Source organism: Macaca nemestrina, chromosome 7 (genome assembly GCF_043159975.1).
Source record: "Macaca nemestrina isolate mMacNem1 chromosome 7, mMacNem.hap1, whole genome shotgun sequence".
In the NCBI taxonomy this organism is placed as follows: domain Eukaryota; kingdom Metazoa; phylum Chordata; class Mammalia; order Primates; family Cercopithecidae; genus Macaca; species Macaca nemestrina.
Window position 1 is genome coordinate 138,923,610 of NC_092131.1, and position 22,360 is coordinate 138,945,969.

General features: G+C 42.7%; 1 protein-coding gene and 1 long non-coding RNA gene across 3 annotated transcripts in view; one reads left to right on the forward strand and one right to left on the reverse strand.

Moving 5' to 3' along the window:
• The window catches only part of LOC105488949 (RAB8B, member RAS oncogene family), a 76,728-nt gene extending 67,926 nt beyond the window's left edge, over positions 1–8,802 (reverse strand). The window contains exon 1 of the mRNA XM_011753488.3: positions 8,566–8,802. Within this exon, the coding sequence (XP_011751790.2) occupies positions 8,566–8,689 (124 nt within the window). The 5' untranslated portion in view covers positions 8,690–8,802. The remainder of the gene's footprint in view (positions 1–8,565) is intronic.
• Positions 8,803–8,880: 78 nt separating this feature from the next.
• On the forward strand, positions 8,881–21,996 carry LOC105488947 (uncharacterized). Of its 2 annotated transcripts, none has more exons than XR_011626455.1 (4): positions 8,881–9,469; positions 11,305–11,350; positions 17,639–17,719; positions 21,745–21,996. It is a non-coding gene; the product is annotated as an uncharacterized lncRNA (long non-coding RNA). The 2 variants fall into 2 exon arrangements; XR_011626454.1 differs by having other exon boundaries at positions 8,881–9,052.
• The last annotated feature ends 364 nt before the right edge of the window (positions 21,997–22,360 follow it).

Sequence of the window (22,360 nt, forward strand, 5' to 3'; positions counted from 1 at the left end):
CTCTAAGGACAATCATGTACCTACCTCCTTTCAGGTTCTTATTAATTCAACTCGAAATAAGAAAAATCCCAAAACACAAAACTGAACATAGGAAAAGGGCACCTCTCCAGACATACTATATCTAATAATTATTTACTAATATTACTAATACTGAAATTTAGCCATAACATATTGGACAGCAAATAGCTACCTAATCATTTTAGAACACAGCAAATGTGTAGGAAGTTGCCACCCTCCCTCTCTTTCCCTACTATCCATGGCAGACATTAGAAATCCATCACAGCCCTCAGCCTTGCAGAGCTCAGACGGGACCTCAGAACTCAACAAAAAACAGCATTCCTGGCAGCCACTATCAATCCATCAGGATTGATATTTTTCATCCTAGCTTTGCATATTCCTCAACATACTACGCCAAAATATTGAAATGGGTCTTTAAAGAAAGCCACTGCAGCCAGGTGCGGTGGCTCACACCTGTAATGCTAACACTTTGGGAGGCCGAGGCAGACAGATCACTTGAGCTCAGGAGTTTGAGACCAGCCTGGACAACACAGCGAAACCTCGTCTCTATAAAAAATACAAAAATTGGCCAGGCGCGATGGCTCAAGCCTATAATCCCAGCACTCTGGGAGGCCAAGACAGGCGGATCACGAGGGCAGGAGATGGAGACCATCCTGGCTAACACGGTGAAACCCCGTCTCTACTAAAAAATACAAAAAACTAGCCGGGCGAGGTGGTGGGCGCCTGTAGTCCCAGCTACTCAGGAGGCTGAGGCAGGAGAATGGCGTGAACCCGGGAGGCGGAGCTTGCAGTGAGCTGAGATCCGGACACTGCACTCCAGCCTGGGTGACAGAGCAAGACTCCTCCTCAAAAAAAAAAAAAAAAAATTAACCAGGCATGATAGTGTGCACCTGTGATCCCAGCTACTCCGGAGGCTGAGGCAGGAGAACTGCTTGAGACCAGGAGGCGGAGGCTGCAGATTGCCCCACCACATTCCAGCCTGGGCAAAAGAACAAGACTCTGTCTCAAAAAAAAAAAAAAGCAAAGAAAAAGAAAAGAAAGCCACTTCATGACAGTTTCAAGACTAATGATCATTTTTTCCCGTAAGATGAGAATAAAACATAACCATAAACATCAACACTACAGACATATGCTATTCCAGTGAGATACACAAGGGGTCTATATAAAAATGTTTATATAATTTTTTTTTTAATAGAATTTGGCCTTATTCAACCCAAACGCCTAGTCCAGGTCTAATCCACTCACTACCCTGTCACTCAAATGAGTGCTGGGCAGAACACAGACACAAACACAGCTCCATCTGCTAATTAAAAATGGGCATGAAACTGTTAACAGGCATCTGTTGCATTGTTTGAAGCTAATGGGCAGAGACAAAGCTGAAATGGCTCTTATAATGCAAACCCAGTGATTTCACTCATTTTCTATTTGGTATTTATGTTAGTGGGGGGTTGGAAGCTGGTGTTAAAACAGCTTATTATGGAGACTGAAAGATAAGTGAAATATCTTTGATAATCTAAAACAACCCTTTAAAACTGATTATGGAAAGATATATAGCATTTTGTACTGGGGGAAGTAACATTCCTGTGTTAAGAGTCCAAATTAAACACTTTTCATCTTAACTCAAATATCATCTAATAATCTACAATATTGTGAAAGAGAAGAGTAACAAATTCAAGCTATGCTTTACAGCTCATATAGGGCTTTCACAATTCATCCCTTCATCCATTCATTCATCCAGTGTGTAGACATTTAATACAGGCCTTGGAGATTTAAAAGGTGAACATGACTTGATTTTTGCCTTAAGGAGCTCACAGCAACTCTGAAAGGTAGACATAGTATTCTTACACTATGTTATAAGAAACTAAGGCCCTAGAAGGATAACTGACTCCCCAAAGCCCACAAAGCTAGAAGAGCAGATGCCCCGTGGCTCTTAATTCAACATGCTATCTCCATAATGCCAAACATGCCAGTCCACTTCATCTGCCCGTAAAATGAAAATAACTTAAGGCTTTTTCATGTCAATACCAGCTCTGATAAAGGATCTATTTTAAAGTACTGGAACCAGCACACATCCTTGATGGCCATGCCTGCTTTGCAAGCTGGTAGCTCACAGGCGTCATCTAGCCCACAGACATGTCTGTTTGGCCCTTACTGTAATAACTCTCACGTTGTTTTTTGTTTGTTTCTATTAATTGCCCATAAAGTTCAATTTTTATGAGAAATTTTCAGCAAATCTTGAAATACGTGATGATTTTCCAGCATGGCAATGGTAAAGCTGCAAATAAAAAGCAGCCACTACCTCAGAGAGGGGAATACATACAATCCAGGGTCCACATCACACCCTGCTGCTTCCCATTCTGGTCCACTCCCCTTATTCATAGTTCCCACCAGACCCAATTGAGTTTGCAACCCCTAACCTAGGCAGTAAGAATCTACAATCTTACCTTGAATTTCCCTTTTTATGTTTCTATGGCTACTTGCATTTCCGAAGCTTAGCGATATCATACCCCACATTACTCGCCACCTAAAATCTACTTCCCCATCCTCACCCCAACCCTCTTCTCATGCTATGAAAATTCTATTCCTGCAAAATATTCTCAAGTAACAGTTCTAACACACACAGGAGAGCTGATGTCCAGAGCTGGGCGCAGACAGGAGGACCTAGACTAGAGCCGACCTGAGGCCGACAGCTCCCTACCCATCCACTTCAGGATCTATGGTTCTTTTCAGATTCAGTTATGGAATTCAATTCAAAAATATACTGCTAAATTTTTCTTTGTCCTCACAGACTATTTACCTCTAAAACAATACCTAAACCTATTTCCCTCCAGCTTTTCTCAGTGGATCCAAACAATCTCGCTGCTGTTGCCAAGAGAACCTCCTCCCTGACTTGCTGCCTGCAGAACAGCTGGTGAAGCTCTTCATTAAAGTACACATTCTTCAGACCGATCCATATTTGTACCCAAGACTTAGTTTCCCCATGTCCATCCTTTACATGTAGGAAGGCTTTTTTCATTCACTAGAACATGGATTGAAGAGATGAGTTTAACCCTTTATGATCAAGTATTAAATTCAACTTTTTCTGAACCAAAGTCATTATCAAAGCTATCGCTTAGATGGGAAATCTACTGGCAGCTTTGAAAGAACACAATGACATTAAAATAAGGCTTTATGTACAAAATGTTCAATTTGAACTTGCATGTTCCTTGCATATTTTTGTTTGAGAAGCTGAAACCAAGGAAAACAACTATGAAAATGAAAATCAACTTGCTCTACATATCTGGACTATGCTCAGCCAAATGTTGATATCATCTTGGATAAAAATGTAAATATGACAAAGTTTGTTTTTCAGTCAATAAGTCTTGATAAAAGCTTTGAAATGCTACCAACCAAAAACAGTTTTTAATTTTAAGCAAGGATCAGCAAACTTTCTACAAAGAACCAGTTAGTAAATATTTTTAAGCTTTGTGGGATACATATGGTCTCTTGTGCATATTGCTTTATTTTTTAACAACCTTTAAACAAATATAAAAACCATTCTTAGCCTGTGATCTGCACAAAAACAGACTGCAGGTCACACTTGGCCCATGGGCTGTAGTGTGCCAACCCCAGATTTTAAGGAAAGTGAACCCAAGAAAAATATCCAATGTTACAGAATAAAATGTCTAAAAGTACTCTGATGAGACTAAGCTGCAACAATTACCGACATACCCCCATTCATATGATTTTATTAGTTACTTTATGTATGGAAGAAATTCTAATGATGGGATACACTTTCTTCTCCTAATCTGAAATTATAGACACAGAAAGAAAGGGCAAAGGACTACTATGCACTGAGTTATTCCAGTATAAAGTCCAACAGAACTCAGAGTCATTGTAGTAACATTTGCTATTCACCTGAACAGCCCTGGCTAATCGAAATGGAAATGTCTCAACTTCCTTCACATAAAGGCGTATGTGCAAACTCTACTTCTTCCCTGGAAAAGGTGATGACTTGAATTAATGCGGATAATCATACTGATTAGGAATAGTAGCAGCTCAGTTGTGAAAAGTGACACAGACTTGAATTTGGGGTTTCGCTACAGGATCTGCTATAATCAGCTGTGTAATTTTCAGGGTGTCAAACCTTCATTTTTTTTATTTATAAAATTGGGACAGGAATAAAGTAGATAATATCTAAGACTCTTCCTGCTATTAAGCTATGACTATACTAAATAGTGAAACCACTCAGGAAATACCTAACAGGAAGAAGGGGGCAGGGCAGGAGAGAGATGGCAAAGGGAAGAAGCTCTGATTGTCCTGTCAAGAGGACAGGGCTGGGTTATCTCTTTTTGTTCAGCCAGCACCTTTTTCTGTGTAGAGCCATTTCAAGATGTCGGTATGCCCTCATATCAATATTAAAATGCATCCATTTCCCATAGGAAATATAATCTATAGCTGACTGTATTATCATTCCTAGTTGTCTTTATGTTACATTTTACAGGCATTTAATTAAATGTGTTTTTGTTTGTTTGTTCGTTTTTTGTTTTTTTGAGACAGAGTCTTGCTCTGTCACCCAGGCTGGAGTGCAGTGGCGCGATCTCGGCTCACTGCAAGCTCCGCCTCCCGGGTTCACACCATTCTCCTGCCTCAGCCTCCCAAGTAGCTGGAACTATAGGTGCCTGCCACTATGTCCAGCTAATTCTTTGTATTTTTTAGCAGAGACGGGGTTTCACTGTGTTAGCCAGGATGGTATCAATCTCCTGACCTTGGGATCCGCCTGCCTTGGCTTCCCAAAGTGCTAGGATTACAGGCGTGAGCCACTCTAGCCAATTAAATGTTAATTATGATTACATAGGGTTTTTTAGAGCCAATAAAAAAAAATTCAATTTTCAAACATTTGAACTGAAAGGCGGGTTGGTCCTAGGCACTGGACCAATAATTTCAAATGGATAAAACATCCCTTCTTCATAGTTAACTAAATTATTGACAGATATCCTAGAAGATCTTCAATAAGTAAGATAAAATAAAATCTACCTTCCACCACCCCTCAAAGAGCAAAAAGAAAATTGAAGGGACCTGCGATATCGGAGAAGATAGCAAAACCTTATTTATTTACTTATCTATTTATTTTTTAGAGACAGAATCTCGCTGTCTCCCAGGCTGGAGTGCAGTGGTGCAATCATAGCTTACTATAATAACCTTGAACTCCTGGGCTCAAGTTACCCTCCTGCCTCAGCCTCCTGAGTAGCTAGTATTAAAGATGTGCACCACTCCACCTGGCTAATTTTTTAATTTACTTTTTGTAGAGATGGGGTCTTGCTGTGTTGCCCAGACTGGTGTCAAACTCCTGGCCTCGAGTGATCTGCTTCAGCCTCCCAAGTAGCTATGACTACAAGCACACACCACCACGTTTGGTGAATTTTTGTATTTTTGTAGAGACAGAGTCTCGCTATGTTTCCCAGGTTGGTCTTGAACCTGGGGCTTCAAGTGATCCTCCCACCTCAGTCTCCCAAAGTGCTGGGGTTACAAGTGTGACCCCAGCAATAGCAAGATCTTAGAGAAGTGAGAAGAAGAAAGTATCTGTGAGACAACTGTATCTGGAATCAAAATGACTAATTGTCTCCTTCCCTTCTTGATGACAGAACCCCTATCAAAACAGTGTCGAAAGATGGCAGATTCCCGTTTTTAAAACTACTAAAACTTTGACAAAGCAAAACTAAGACTTCAAATGTATCTTCATGGGAAGAAACAGACACCTATACATATCTACCAAAACACATACACACAAACCCCAGGCGTTAAGAAATGCATCTTTCCCGTATGACACAGAGCTTATCAAGTGTTGTCAGCAATGCTGTGGCAGACCTCATCAAAACCCAGTCAGAAAAGCACAGGAACTTACACACTTAGGTACTTCATGACTAGGGAGGAGACGGGCTGTCACCTCAATAACTTCAGATCACCTGGGAATGAGGTGAGGGGCATGCAGGGAGTGGCTGCTAGAGATGTCAACACCCAAAATCTATACTTGTAATCAGTGAAGAGTCTGTGGAACCAGAATGATGCTAACATTCACCTTATTTTCCCAGCTTAATTTTGACTGCAGAGCATTAGGTTTCAGGTATATAAATTCTGCTGTTTGAAGGCAGTGTGCTACCACTTCCTGTTGGAGCTCTGGGGCTAAATAAGAGGTACGGGATTTCCCCTCCTCCACGTCAACTGAAGACACAGCTCACAGCCTCTTTTTACCACATCCACCTCACAGAAAATATAAAGACCAAGATCTCACATGAGATTCACCTCCTTTTCATGTTCACTTCCTATTCTAATCTGTTTCAGAGCACTGGTTTTCATGCCTTCATAGCTGTCACCCTCCAAAGAACCTCATTTCCATCATTTTTTGAAATCCACTGATAGACTTGAACCCTTCAAAATGAAAAGTAATTTTTAAAAGGTACTATTTTAAAAGGAAGCAGACACCCTTAAAGGAAACATGGGACAAAAATTAAGGAAAAAACAGAAAATGAATAAAGCTATCACAAACAAGCAAGTTATCCAAGAAGCTTAACAAAAACAGCATCAGTGAGATTCACTTACTTTCAAGGCAGGAGATACTTCTGGGAGGCTCAAATACAGAATGGACAAAAGGACACCCACTCAACTTGTTAGAAATTATCCTTTACCATCTGTACTGCAGTATGCATTCAACAATGAAAAGTCATTATTTGAGGCTTTGAAATTAATACCAGTGTCAAAAATTAACGCCCTTTAGTTGCTGTACCAGCAGCTACCACCAAATCTTAGGAATATACTTTAGAGATGACATTTAAAATCTGCTTTTTCAGAAAAGAAAAAGTCCCACTCAAGACTGACTGCCAAGAACTTGCAATTCAAACTTCCTTAAGCCCAGACATCATAACACCCAGGAGATTTTAGACCATTCAAGCTATATGAAAGAAGCCAGAATGAGCAAACAAACCATAGCCTTTTCTAATACTTAAAGAGTGGTCTACACCAAATACTCTTTTTTAAAAAAAAGATAAATTATTTTTAAAAATACACAAATATTTAAACACACGTATTACCAAAGCACTAGCTCTCTATTATTTCCCAACCCAGAAATTCATGGGGAAATATGCTCTAAGAACCATATGAAAGATGCCTAAATAAGCCACTATTAGAGGCCAGAAACATCACCAAGACAACCAAAAGCTGAGATATTCTTAAGGTATTTAATTAACCTGCAGCTATTTAACAGGAGAAATGATGTCAAGGTGGTCACTTCTAAGACAGCTTAAAACCAGCTTTGACTTGGTCTTCAGTTTATGGTAAGTTAAGAGATTTTGTTACCTGAACACAGGGTCTTCCAGTACAAAAGTAGAAAGGACAGCTCCCAGCCAAGATCAGAAAGACTCTTGAATCAATTGGAAGTAACTTAGAGGTGTATCACATGTTGTGATTCATTTAACAATAATTAGAACCAAAGCAAAATATACAGGGAGGCAGGTAGAACATAAGATCAATTCCTTGGCTGAGAAGTTGTTAAACATTCATACCCAAGGATTTAAAATACTGAGAAGTCTTGCTTCTCAGGAGATCATAGTAAAGAGGTGAACCATATTTTCCTGACCACATCATTTCCAAAAGTCACCAATTCCCTTAACATCCATTAACACTCACAGAACAAATTAACGCTCTACAGACATTATTCCATCATTAGTCACATTTTGCTTTCTCCTGCACTTGATCCAAAGGAAGTAAAGAGAACATGGTAATCAGTTACTGGAGCAAGTCCTGCGCCCCACTACTTTCCATTTCCTCTCTTTTCCATCTCCTCTGTCTTCTCTGCTCAACCTCCCTTTACTATGATGTTGCTTCCTCTTTTCCTTTCTGTCTCACACCCAGATCTCCTTTACTTTCTCCACCAAGTATCCTCATTCCGCCCTCTGATCCCTTGAACTCTTCTTCCACCTACAATTTTCTTCTGCCCCCTCCTACGACATCTCGGTCCAGACCTCCTGTGGCCAGCCGTCCCCTTCTTCCTCACCTCCTGACCGCTCATTCCCCTGAATTCCCTTCCAGTTGCCTGGTTCTCACCTCTCTGTCCCTTGTGTCCTCTGTCCCTTTACTTCACATCCCTCTCATTGCCCCATCCCTTATTTCCCCCTTCACATTTCCTTCCTCTCCTGTCTTTTAATCCATTTGCACGTCCACTATCCCCTTCTCTCTCTACACGAGATTTCCTGCGTCTTCCCCCAACACATTTTGTCCCTCAAAGACCCCTCCCTGTCAGTCTGCAAACCCTCTCGTTCCCCCAATACCCCTAGTCCTTGTTCCTCTGTTCCCCTTCCCCTTCCTTTGCCCCCAAGTTACCCCTTCGCCCTAGCCTCACGTTCCCGCTCGCCCCTCTCCCTCAAACGCCCTCGCCCCTCTCAGTGCCCCCGCCACCTTGCAGTCCCCGGGATCTCCTCTCCCGGGCTCCCAAGCGCCCCCCGCCCTCTCCCCGTCCCCTCGTACCCGCCCCCCAATTCTCTCCCCGGTCCCGGGCCGCGGCCCCTCCCTCACCGATGGTGGAGATGAAGGTGGTGTTGAAGGCGTCCTCTGAGAAGCGGAACAGGAGGCAGGTCTTGCCCACCCCCGAGTCGCCGATCAGCAGCAGCTTGAAGAGATAATCGTACGTCTTCGCCATCTTCTCGCTCCGGCCCTCTGACCGGGGAGCCAGAGGAGGCAGTGGAGAGAAGCGAGGAGGGGGCCGCGGGCGAGGGGGCGTGCCCGCCAATCCGCCGCTGCTCGCTCCGCCCCGCGCCCCGCCCCTCCTCTCAGAGAAGGCCTGCGCGCCCCTCCCCGTGAGGCCAATCCGCGAGGGCTTCGTCATCACCGCCCGCGCCCCGGGGCTTCATGGGACTTGTAGTTCCTCCCAGGAGCCTCGGGCGTGCCCCGCGCGGACTGTCCAGGCGGCTCCAGCGGATAAAAGACCTGCTATGGGCGGGGTGACAGGGTGGAGGCGTTTCCACCCGAGCTGGGAAGGGACGCCCCGTTTCGAACTCTGCTGGTAGGGCCACTGGAACTTAACTTTGTAATTTCTTTGTGTGCGGGCGCCTTCCAAATCCAGGACCTCAGAATCAGAGCCCCGTAGTTCCCGCATCTCTTCCGCCGAGACCTGGAGCAGAGATGCTTTCTTTCCTTGGCGCTGCTGTGGCGCAGCCTACGGGTTATCTGCAGAGTGCATTATCCAGCTTCTCCCCCAGGCCATGCCCAGAACCACTATAACCCCCCTCCGGCAGCCCCTCAGTCACAGAGCTGAGAAAGAATGGTTACCATGCTAACTCGAACCTCACTCGTGCCCCCTTCTTCAAGCCACACAGACCAGAGCCAAATACGATGAGTATTCAAAGAATCTTTTACGCTGATCGCTCCTCTCTCCTCGCAGGAGGATGGATTTTTAAATCTGGGAAACCTTGTGCTACAGGTCTGTGCCCCATAAAACTGCAAGCGTCCTGTGAGGCGGGAACCGGGCCACGGGAATTTAGAGAGTAAGATTTCAATTTAGTCTTGGGTTTGCTGCATAACCGCTGTGACAAGTCACGCAAACACTGTACTTTTCAGTTTTCTCATCTGTAAAATGGATATGAAACAAGATACTTCATAGGGTTCTAGTGAAACTTAAATACTAAATGTGGAAGTTCTTTGAAACCCATAAGGCACTGTTAGCATTGATGGTAATATTCATTAGTCTTCAGTAGGCTCTCACTTAACTGATGACGAATATAGGGGGAAACAGTATTGTTATACTGAAGTTAATCCTTTATTATTTATTGTCTTAGGCTAATTCTTTGTTTTGTGGGTGTATTGTTCAGTGCCCCTTGCTAGTGGCAGAAACCCAACCGGATTAGCTGTTGTGAAAAGGGAGTTGACTGGTTCAGGTAATGTGGAAGCAAAAGGCTAAGGAGGTGTGGGACCAGGAGTCCACCCTGCCAGGGCTCTCTGTCTCTCATCTGTTGTTCTCCCTGGAAAGTTTTAATTTCTAATATGTCAAATACGGACAGATAAAATCCACATAAACAAAAGCTTCTTGGAGTCTTCAATAATTTTTAAGAGGATAAAGGGGTCTTGAAACCAAAATGTTTAAGAACCTCTGGTCCAGACGTTTACCATTTATCTTAGCTATATAAACACTTTCTGGAAGGCTAGAGGTTATTAAGGGAACCAGTGGACTCCACCATTAGTGGAATAAGAAAAGAAAAGAAAAAAAACGTGGACAGTTAGTTGAACAAGCCAGTAGGCTTTTTCAGACACATACTGTGTGCCTTGTGACTTTACGAACAGTACCACTGATAATCCATTCTCGGTCGCATTGTGGCAGAAGACTTAGTTGGCCCTGGAATTGGCCTTCATTTTCTATGTGGGTAAAAGATGAAATGCATCATCATTAACTTATTGATCATACAGTAGCCAGAGGGCGGCGGCAGCTGCTGCTGCTGCTGCTGCTGCCGCCGCTGCTGCTGCTGCTGCTGCTTACGGAATGTCTCATTCCTAGAGTCCACTAGATAGGAACAAAGCTCTAATGAGGTCAAAGTCACAGTGTCTGCCCCTAATGAAGAAGGATTCTGCTCTCTGGCACAGGCTGAGTCTCCTTGCCCAAGCCAGTCCTTGAGCAAGCCTCTGAACGTGACTTCAGCCATGGTCTGAACAGTGTGGATTGTTCTATACCTTCCTCCTCATTCCTGGAAAAGAAGGGGGAAAAATTCCGCAAAGACGAGTGAAATTTCTTTCTTTTTAAAAATATATATTTATGGCCGGGCACGGTGGCTCACGCCTATAATCCCAGCACTTCGAGAGGCCGAGGTGGGCGGATCACGAGGTCAGGATATCGAGACCATCCTGGCTAACATGGTGAAACCCGTCTATACTAAAAACACAAAAAGCCGGGTGTGGTGGCGGGCGTCTGTAGTCCCAGCTACTCAGGAGGCTGAGGCAGGAGAAGGGCGTGAACCCGGGAGGCGGAGCCGAGATCGCGCCACAGGGCGACACAGCGAGACTCCCTCTCAAAAAAAAAGAAAAAAAGTATATTTATTAAAATCATGTTTAGTCCCACTGTCTGTATGCAACTATTATCATTCTCTTTCTATATGAATCAAAATGTAGGAATAAAAATGTAGAATAAAAATGATACGGTAAAGAACTTAAGTTCAAAAGAGAAACTAGCATTAGGAATTTTAAAGTCCCTAAATTTTCTTAGGGGAATTTTGTTAATTGGTGGGAATTTTAAAAAATAATAATGTTGTCTTATTTTCACTTCCCCAGTTTTTCTCTGCTACCAAGTATATATAATACTGGGACTTTCTAGCTGGTAAGTTTGCACACCACTGTTGAACCATTCAAGCATTTTGACATATTGATACTACTTCAAAAAGAATTAGTTTTTTTTCTCTTACACATTATTCATTTTCATATTTTGTGCAACAATGTTATTTAGATATCAGAGTCTGGTAACAGTAACTGAGTACTCTTGAATGAAGGCATTTTGCTCAAAGGACTGAACATTAAGTATATCTGTAGCACTACAGTTACCTAAGGTAGCAGGTTGCTGGTTGCCACTGTTCCTTCTTTCTCTCAGAGCTATCAGTGGACCCCGTTTTAAACTCCAAGTTACTATGCTCTGAGTGAACCATATCAATACTTTCTGTCAGTTTCCCAAGCCCACCCTATAAATACTACATGACTGCAGAGCACTAGGCAGACCAGCACATTCAATTTGATTTAGCGAATGTTTATTGAAGCCTTCTATAGGGTTAACATTGTACATGACAGCTTGACTACAGTAATCTAGATGTCCAAGGAGTCTACCTGCTGTGAATTTTGTCAGACCAACACTCTTTCTGCTTTTGGAAAGCCACTCCTCTTTCTAATGGTGACTGTGAATCATGTCACTTCACTGCATATGCCACAGAGGTAGGCATATGACCCAGGCTGCGTCAATCCGAGTTCTTCCCTGTGAATTTTTAAGGAAATGGGTTATTGCTGAAAGGTCTGTCTGGTATGAGGTCTGTGTGAGCTTTTGGCTGGTTTTGATCAAAGTTTTAGTTCATTTTCCTGTATTCTCTTGTTCCTGCTCTCCTCTGCGTTTACTTTGTCCTCAGGCTAACTTTCCTCATGGTAGCAAGAAAGACTGCCATGTTGCACAATGCCAAAGGCATTATTCACTCTCCACAGTAATGTATTCATCTTGGGGGTCCACCCCCAAGATTCTACAAACATAGTCTTGAGGGTCTGTGTGTTCTCTAAGCAAATTTTCAAAATAATTTAAGAATTATTAAACTGGTTTAAGTTGCTCCGTGACACTTGAGAGCAAGAAATGTCACCTTTCTTAATTGCTTTAATGAAATTAAATTTGACTGAGACTCCTACTTATCAAAGGCTGGCAAAACCAATATCAGGTTTTTATTGTTTTTGAGAAAGAGTTTCACTCTTGTTGCCCAGGCTGGAGTGCAATGGCACAATCTCAACTCACTGCAACCTGTGCCTCCTGGGTTCAAGCAATTCCTCTGCCTCAGCCTCCCAAGTAGCTGGGATTACAGATGCCCATCACCATGCCCGGCTAATTTTTATATTTTTAGTAGAGATAGGGTTTCACCATGTTGGCCAGGTTGATCTCGAACTCCTGACTTCAGGTGATCCACCCACCTTGGCCTCCCAAAGTGCTGGGATTACAGGCAGGAGCCACCACGCCCGGCCCAATATCAGTTATTATTGGGACTTTTCCTCTCCTTAATTGTATCTTATAAGAATCCAGGAGCTTACATGGTCCTGAAAAATTAAAGGCAAAGCAGCCTCTGGGAATCAGTGTGTACCCATCTCGGTTGACACTTCTGCCCAGCCACTCTTAGGTTCTGGCCCTCTGCCATCTGTTAAGCACAGCTGTCCCGGTGGGCTACAAAGATGTCCTTTATGGTGATTATCTTCACTGACTGATGACTCAGCTGTTGAATAAGTTCTCTCTCTGTTATTGAATGGTTTGTGTGCTTCTTTGTCTGCTCCCTTAAAAGTTGAGCTCTTTGAGGAAAGAGACTGCTAAGGTATTGCTGCATCCCCAGCATGCTTTATACATAGTAGGTACTCAAGGTGTTCAATGAATAAATGAATAAAGATCTGACTGGCATCTCAGCAGTCTAGCTAATTTTAAAACATCTGGACACCTTTAGTTTATGATTTGCTATAATAGGTGTTTGGGACCTCACTAATACCTTTCTATTTGTACTCTACCTTGTATTTATATGTTATTCATTCGGTAAGTACACTATTCATTGTTGTGTTTAAGAAATCAGCATAATTATATATTATTTTTCTGGTTTGTCAAGATCACACTGAATGATAAGCCCTTAAAAACACCATTTTTTCATATCACCTGTGTGTCATAAAGAAAATGCTATTTAGTGATACTCCAGTGTATAATTCTACAATTATCCTAATCAGAGGGACAAACTGTACCCTTTCCACTCACTGATACTTCCTGAGCAATCACTGGGTGAAAAATGTCCACACAAACGTTCATTAAGTTCACAGTTTGAAACCAGCTAAGCAAGGCCACCTGGAGGATACAAAAAGATGTCTCGTGTGGTCCTTGCCCTCAGTTTGCTCCCAGCTAATTGAGGGGAGAGACCACAAGTGAAAAATTCAATGGTAAATGTGAGGCTTGTACACACTGCATTTATCTTGATAGGTCAAGATAAGTTGTCCATTCTGATTGGTTGGCTTTTCATTCGGATTAGTGGGGCATGCATTCTAATTGGTTGGGTGTTGATTTTGATTATTTGAGCATCCATTCTGATGGGCCAGGCTTCCAATCTGCTCGGTCAAGTGTTCCTGCCAAACTGATTGTTACATACTATGCATACCACCACTGAATGCAGAAGTTAGATAAAAGTGAGAGATGATAAGACCCCTACATTATATACATTCTACATAATGTAGAATCAGTGGGAGCCCTGAGCTTGTTTTCCTGCAACTAGATGGTCCCGTCTAGGGGTGATACGAGACAATGACAGACCATCAAGCATTAGATTTTTTTTTTTTTCTTTTTGGGACAGAGTCTCACTCTGTCACCCAGGCTGGAGTGCGGTGGCATGATCTAGGCTCCCTGGAACCTCCACTCCCCAGGTTCAAGCGATTCTCCTGCCTCAGCCTCCTGAGTAGCTGGGATTACAGACGCACACCACCACACCTGGCTAATTTTTGTGTTTTTAGTAGAGATGGGGTTTCACCTTGTTGGCCAAGCTGGTCCCAAACTGCTGACCTCAGGTGATCCGCCTGTCTTGGGCTCCCAAAGTGCTGGGATTACAGTTGTGAGCCACTGCGTCTGGCCTAGGCATCGATTCTCATAAGGAGTGTGCAGCCTAGATCCCTTGCACACACAGTTCACAATGGGGTTCATGCTCCTCTGAGAATGTAGTGCCACCTCTGTTCAAACAGGAGGCGGAGCACAGGTGGTAATGCTTGCTCACCTGCTGATCACCTCCTGCTGTGTAGCCCAGTTCCTAACAGGCCACTGACTGGAACCGGCCCACTCAGGAGTTGAGGACTCCTGCACCCAAAGGTGGTTTGGAAGGAATTCATTCTAATACCTCTTATATTATTTCTTTCTCTGATAATAAAGTTGCTGACAATAAAATATTAGTAAAATTCATTCATTTCATTAAGCTAGGCATTGTTATTTTGTGGGATTTTGTGTAAAGTAAGATGTGCAATAAGGACTATGCATTTTGGGTAGAGCTTCTTGTAAACTTGAGTTTTTTGGTTTTTTGTTTTTTTTTTTTAAGTCTCTTGGGGCCAACTTTAAAATGGACTCTTATCTAATGGCAAAGTCAAGACATGCTGAAACTCACAATCAGCATCAGAACAGGTATTGGGATGCTTATGGTAGTAAATAACAGAATACTAAATGACCTAAATAAAAATACTTAAGTAAACCATAAAAATATTTAACCCTAAACTAAAATTATCAGATATAGGCCTAGTGACAGGTGAGGCTTAATCCAGTAGCTCAAATTATATGCCCAGTTCCTGGTTTCTCTCTGTCAGCATCTTAGCAACACGTCTTCGAAATAGCACTTATTTCAATAGGCTAGCCCCAGGTGGTTGCAAAATGTCTTCCTGAAACTGGTGGGGCTCCTTGCTTCCATATTCACACAGAGCAGAATGTAGAGAATCCTTTTCCCCAAGAGTTCAAATAAATACCCAGGAATTGAGTTCCATGGGCCTTGACTGCCCTTCCCTGAACCTATCCAGGTCCCAAGAGAGTGGCCTCAGTCAACTGATCTAAGCCACTGGGACTGGGTGTAGAGTCAGCCTCACCCTAAACACAGGGTTCTCTTAGTGAAGACTGGAGAAGATAAGGCTAGGAAACCAACAAATGAGCACCATCTGTGTTTGTGTGTCAGATGCACATGGATATTTGTTTGCTTGTTTTTGAGACTGAGTCTCATTGTATTACCCAGGCTGGAGTGCAGTGGCGCGATCTCGGCTCTCTGTAACCTCTGTCTCCCGGGTTCAAGCAATTCTCGTGCCTCAGCCTCCTGAGCAGCTGGAATTTCAGGCACACGCCACCACACCTGGCTAATTTTTTTACTTTCAGTAGAGACAGAGTTTCACCATATTCGTCAAGCTGATCTCAAACTCCTGACCTCTGGTGATCTGCCCACCTTGGCCACCCAAAGTGCTGGGGTTACAGGTGTGAGCCACCATGCCTGCCCATCACGTGGATATTTGTGTCAAGTACTACCAAGTGATGGATTACATTGGAGAAATCACAGAAATGAATCCAGAAAAAGTGTAATTTGTCATTCTCTAAACAGATGGGTTGATGCTTAACTGGGAAGAAGGAAATATGGCCTCCTTGAGGAGGGAATGGGTAGCCCAAAGCCAGAATTAACCAAAGCACTTCGACACCTGGTCTCTTTTCTGCCCTACTTCAGGAATCAGCTAAGGGTATAAAGCCCATTTTGGCAGCAAAGAGTTTAAAATGGGCTTTATACCCTTAAATGGCTCCTGAAGCCAACTTTCTGATTTTTCTATCAGGCTCTGACTAATCTGTCCTGGAACTTTGTAATTGTAAAAAGGACTGAACTCAGCATCAGATGACCTGAGTTCTGTTTCCCGTCTGCCACTAACTAGTTCTGTGACCTTAAACAAGCACAGCCTTTCTGTGCCTCAGTTTCCTTAACTGTAAAATGGGAGGAGCTGAATGACATCATCCATTCCCATCTGTAAAATCCTTTGAACTCTTGAATCCAGGCCTCCATAACAGATATCCTGAGACCTGGAAGTTCTGGTCTTTCACACAATAGTCTCCTGAGCCACCCAAACACCCTGGTGAATCGGGGGATTTATCAGCAACGTCAGAGGCCTTGTGAGTCCCATTGAGGCCATGTAGGGTATACAGCTAGGAAAGGAGCCCAAGACACCTAGTTCCTTGTTCTAAACAACATTCGATTCACCCTTATGACTCAGTTATCAGTGCTTCTCTCTTTCCAAGGAGCACAAAGTTTCAGTCCTGAAATAGCAACAGTGATTTATTGGGTTGCCAAACTACTGGGTTAAGAGAAAAATGAAATTCTGCTTTGTACTTTGAGCCAACTCCAATCAGATTTCTGCCTGCAATTGCTACTTAATATGAATAATCATAATCATTTCCCGAATAACCTTAAACATAGACATATATATATATTTATTTATATATATATATATATTTAGAGGCAGGGTCTCACAATGTTCCATAGGCTGGAGTGCAGTGGCTATTCATGGGCACAATCATAGCTCACTGTAACCTCAAACTCCTGAGCTCAAGTGATCCTCCTGCCTCGGCCTCCCGAATAGCTAGGACTACAGGTGCACACTACTGTGCCTGGCTCTGACTTTTTTTTTTTTTTCTAGTTTAACAATAGCAAGGGCTTATAAACAGAGTTAATCACAGAACACGTTGAATTGCTCCAGAACCTGTGATAAAACACCCTGTCCCTTTGTGAAATTCCTTGCTCTCACTGGTTTAGACAGAACTGAAGAGTTAATATGAAATCAAGCAAGACTCTTTGATTATTCACTTTTAAAATTACAAGGATAAATGATGATGATAACCTGATAGAATGCTGAATAAATAAGGCTGAATAGGTGATTCCTTTGGGCCAGGTTGAATATTCAGATTAAGAGAAACTGAGAATGAAATCCCAATCACGTTGTAATTTCCCACCTACCGCTTTCTGAAACTCAAGTAGCTATATGGTCTAATTAGGCTGTTTGGGGGATTATCACATTTTATTTCTGCAATGAAAGGCATCATTCGGGGTTTAATATTTATTGAGGCTTTTATGAAACAGAGAGGTTTCCATATGTCTCTAGAGCAAAACATTTGTGTTTGCCATCTGCTACTCAAGGGTAGTTTTATAGAAAAAGAATGCAAATTGCTTGCTTCTTTAATTACTTTGGGGCTAGGCTATACTATAGTTGGGACTGCGGAATAGCCAGTGGAATTAACTGCTGGGAGAATACCGTTGTTTACTCAGCCACCAACTTAAATAATTCTTTACAAGCAAACTGCATAAAAAGAGAATAAAGCCTAAAATTATTTTCGTTCTTTTAACTCAAGGCAAAGACCAAGTGAAGAGATGTGTGAGATTTTTTTCGAGCTGGCAAAAAGGTGACCCTATCTAGGAGACAAGGCTTTAAGGTCAGTAGAGTATCAGTTCTCTTTTTCAAGACTGACACCAACTGAATCTGACTCATACTTAGTACTTTAAAAAAAATAAAAAATCAAAGGATCTCCTTGAGCTCAGTATCAAAAAAAGTAATTTACTTTTCATCACCAGGAGCTAATTACCTGCGCTCTGGACTCCATACTGTTTGTTTCTCCTTTCCCTCTTCTCACTGGCTTCTCGAACTGTGCATAAGTCTCTATTCAATAACACCTTCACTAGCTTGTAGAGAGTCATCATTAGAAAATATAGTATTTCTAATCGCTTTTGCTTAATCAGGAGTCACTTCAACCAACAGGGCTCACCGAAAAGTAGAAACTCTGGGGCTTAGGAATTGTCTGTGGATTTCAATTGCTGATGCTTTTTCTAGCTTTCCTCACAGTAAAATTTTATTCATCAAGGTTATGAGAATACAGAATGTAAGAAATTGACAGATGAAAGGGACCTAGTCTGCCCGCTGACTAACTGAGATCCTTGATAGGTTATCTAACCTCAATGGACCTCTGACTTCTACGATTACTTCTTGCTTTAAGAGGCCATAAAAACCTGCCGGGCGCAGTGACTCACGCCTGTAATCCCAGCACTTTGGGAGGCCAAGGCAGGCGGATCACGAGTTCAGGAGATTGAGACTATCCTGACCAACATGGTGAAACTCCGTCTCTACTAAAAATACAAAAATTAGCTGGGCGTGGTGTAATCCCAGCTACTCGGGAGGCTGAGGCAGGAGAATTGCTTGAACCCAGAGACGGAGGTTGCAATGAGCCGAGATTGCGCCACTGCACTCCAGCCTGGTGACAGGGCGAAACTCCATCTTGAGAAAAAACAAAACAAAAAACCAATGACTATACAGATGTATTCCAGGGTTTCTCAAAATGTGTACCTCAGAACACTAAGTGAGTCAGCAGGTGCTAGTAGGTGACACAAGAAGAAAAGATTTCAGGGCTAAGCATTTTGAGAAATGCTGCTATCAGTTGTTTAGACGGTGCAGCTTCTCGGACATCAGTGTGCAGAGGCGCAGCTGTGAGTCTCCACGGCAAGGTGTGGCACACGGCTTTCCCCACACTCCAGTCTGATGGTGCATCTTATGGGGCTTATGTCCTGCAGACTGTATGGTAGTCAACTGATTTAATCTAAACCTTTTTTTTTTTTGAGACGGAGTCTTACTCTGTCGCCCAGGCTGGAGTGCAGTGGTGAGATCTCGGCTCACTGCAGCCTATGCCTCACGGGTTCCAGAGATTCTCCTGCCTCAGCCTCCGGAGTAGCTGAGACTACAGGCGCCCGCCACCACGCCTGGCTAATTTTTTGTATTTTTAGTAGAGACGAGATTTCACCATATTGGCCAGGCTGGTCTCGAACTCCTGACTTCAGGTGATCCACCCGCCTCGGCCTCCTAAAGTGCTGGGATTACAGACGTGAGCCACCGCACTCGGCCCTTATTTTTATTTTTTATTTATTTATTTATTTATTTTTGAGACAGGGTCTCTCTTTGTCACCCAGCATGGAGTGTAGTGGCACGATCTTGGCTCACTGCAACCTCTACCTCCTAGGCTCAAGGTATCCTCCCACCTCAGCTCAAGGCATCCTCCCGCCTCAGCTCAAGGCATCCTCCCGCTTCAGCTCAAGGTATCCTTCCACCTCAGCTGGGACCACAGGCCCTCACCACCACGCCCAGCTAATTTTTATTTTTATTTTTTGGTAGAGATGGGGTTTCACCATGTTGCCTAGGCTGGTCTCAGACTCCTTGCCTGAAGTGATCTGCCCGACTCGGGCTCGCAAAGTGCTGAGATTAGAGACTGAGCCACCTCCCGCAACATAACCCCCTAGTTTTAGATATGAAAACACTGAATAGCAAAGTCCTACTATCAAGTTGAAAATCAGCATGTTTACAGGAAGCTATGAGGAAAGACGGCAGCATCCATCTCCTGAATTCCTGACAGACTGGCCTGAGAACACCCGTCCCTGCCTCCCAGGTTTCTCCTGAGTCCCAGGGGAGGGCTCCCTGCTGCCGCCTCTGTCACTATCAGATCCACAGAAAGATCAGAGAAGAGGGTGGGGCGCTGTGACGTCTCTCTGTCCTCCACACCTGGGGAGGCCGCTTCACCCTCAAGCTCTGGGGCACTGGCAGATGTGGTACTAACCTGGAATGAAAATCACCTTCTGTGCAGAAGCATATTTACCCGAAATTCTGAATGAACATTCTGAATATTGCGTTTTTGAGAAAAAGACTAATGTCAAGTAATTAAGCTAACATTGGCATTTTTTGCTTTGTCTTGTTCTGTATTTTGAACGAATTATAGGCTAGGTTAGAAGGTCAAATCACACCCAGGCTAATTTCCCACGTTGACATTTAAAGTGCTGTAAAAATGATCTGCACAATGAAATGTTTTTACAGAAAAATTATTTAAATTTCTTGAGGGCATGAATTATATTCACATTGTATCCCTAATGACTGACTAACACAGGCTTGGCATATATTAGCCACATAGTGACAAATATGTTTGCATTAATTAGTAAATTATAATCTACTAAGCAGGTTTTAATAAAATTAAATAATGGTAATAATACGCTTACAGCACTAATGGTATCCTACCTTTTCAGATTAATTGGCTTATCATGGTCAAGGACCATGAATTCTGGTTAAGGCTTATTAACAGAGGCTATTTAACAGTTTTCACTTGTAATCTCCTGGTTTCATAAACATGTTCTTTCAGGTGATAATAAGTGAGATCATTTCTATTTTGACTTTTCAACACATACACACAGAATTGGAATGAGCTGGTAGTTATCAAGTCCTATCTTCCAGTCACTGAAGAATTCCCTGTTCAACCACTTGGTCTATGCTTAAACATCCCCATAGATAATGCACATAATAACAACCTTGAAGAAATGTGTGATCCTGGAGGGCCCTCTGAGTCATCAAAGAAGGATTAAGTCATGTTAGTAAATGATAGTTTGTGTTCTATAGTTTCATTCATTCAACAAAAACTCTTTCAGCACCTATAATATATAAATCAACTTGCTAGATACCATAAGAGGAATAAAGATGAAACTGACACAGACCACTCAATAAGAAACCTATGGCCTTCACAGGAGGTGGGACCCACACTTAAATAGTTAAAATACTAGGTAGAATTATGATATGCTGGTAATGTACTGTTGTGCTAGTTTATAGTTCTTTTTTTTTTTTTTTTTTTTTTTTGGAGACAGAGTCTCACTCTGTCACCCAGGCTGGAGTGCAGTGGTGCAACCTCCGCTCACTCCAACTTCTGCCTCCTGGGTTCAAGCGATTTTTCTGCCTCAACCTCCCAAGTAGCTGGGATTACAGGCACACACCACCATGCCTGGCTAATTTTTAAATTTTTTTGTGAAGATGAGGTTTCACCATGTTGACCAGGCTGGTCTTGAACTCCTGACTTCAAGTGATCCACCCACCTCGGCCTCCCAAAGTGCTGGGATTACAGGCGTGAACCACTGTGCCCAGCCTTATAGTTATTTCAAAACTAGTTTATATTTCTTTAGATACTGTTAGTCTATAATTAAGTGGATTACCCAGTGTATTAGAACACCTAATTCCCTAACTATTGTTGATAAATGGAAGGTTACAACACTCAGTATCAGTGACATCGAGTTTTACTAGCAATCATCAGCATCACCTAAGAGAGATGCTCTTGGGTGAACCATCCCAGCAAAGTCTGCTGACCAGCATTGAGTCACCTCCTTTAGGAACAATATTATTGGAGAAAGTTGGAGGAACCCTTGCCTGAACCGAGAATCCAGAATTCAATGCTGTTAGCATTTAAACACACAACAACAAATTTGCATCAAAATAAACATTGTACACATTTCCTTACATCTTTTGCCTTGAGAATTTGGTGATGAAAATACTTTTTACATGTGGACATTTTTCCCTTAATATTAAATATTGTAAATTATTATGCAAAACTGAGATATGGGTGAACAATAAGGAAACTCATAATTTTGGCTTCTTTGCATCTTAAAGCCAGGACTGTAATCATGACGCTGATTCTGAAGGAAATGATGTGGACAGAAGCTGTGTTGTCTGACAGCTCCTCACAACCTTGACTGACCCAAGCAACCCCCACAAAAAGCAATGCCCAGCGGTCCAGGGAGTCAAGCTTCTCTTCTTTCTCCCCCTTGGTCCATTCTGGGGAGGCAGCAGCAGTGGCACTGACCTTTGGATCACCCTCTAGAGTTTTGATGTCTGGTTTTACATGGGAGTGCAACCGTAGCAGTAAAATATTTACTTATGGAGCTCATTCATTCATTCTCTGGCTCTCATACCTACTGGAGATAATGCCTACTGCACAGTATAAGTAAGTTATTTATTGGAGGTAGCAGATAAAATATTGAAACAGCTCATGCCTCTGTGCTGTATAGTTGAGGCAGAAATAATGGTACCCAGATTCGTGCAGACTCTATTAACTCACACCTTTGGCTTATTTATTATTTGTACAGATACGATTTGCTCTTAGGTCTTGGCAAGAGGGGCCTCTCCCCTGGGGCCCACTGTGTAGAGAGCCCTATGATACCCTTGTTCTCTTCTGGCCAGTCCTCTCCACTGGGCAAGGAGTTTACAGACAAATTGGATTTACTCA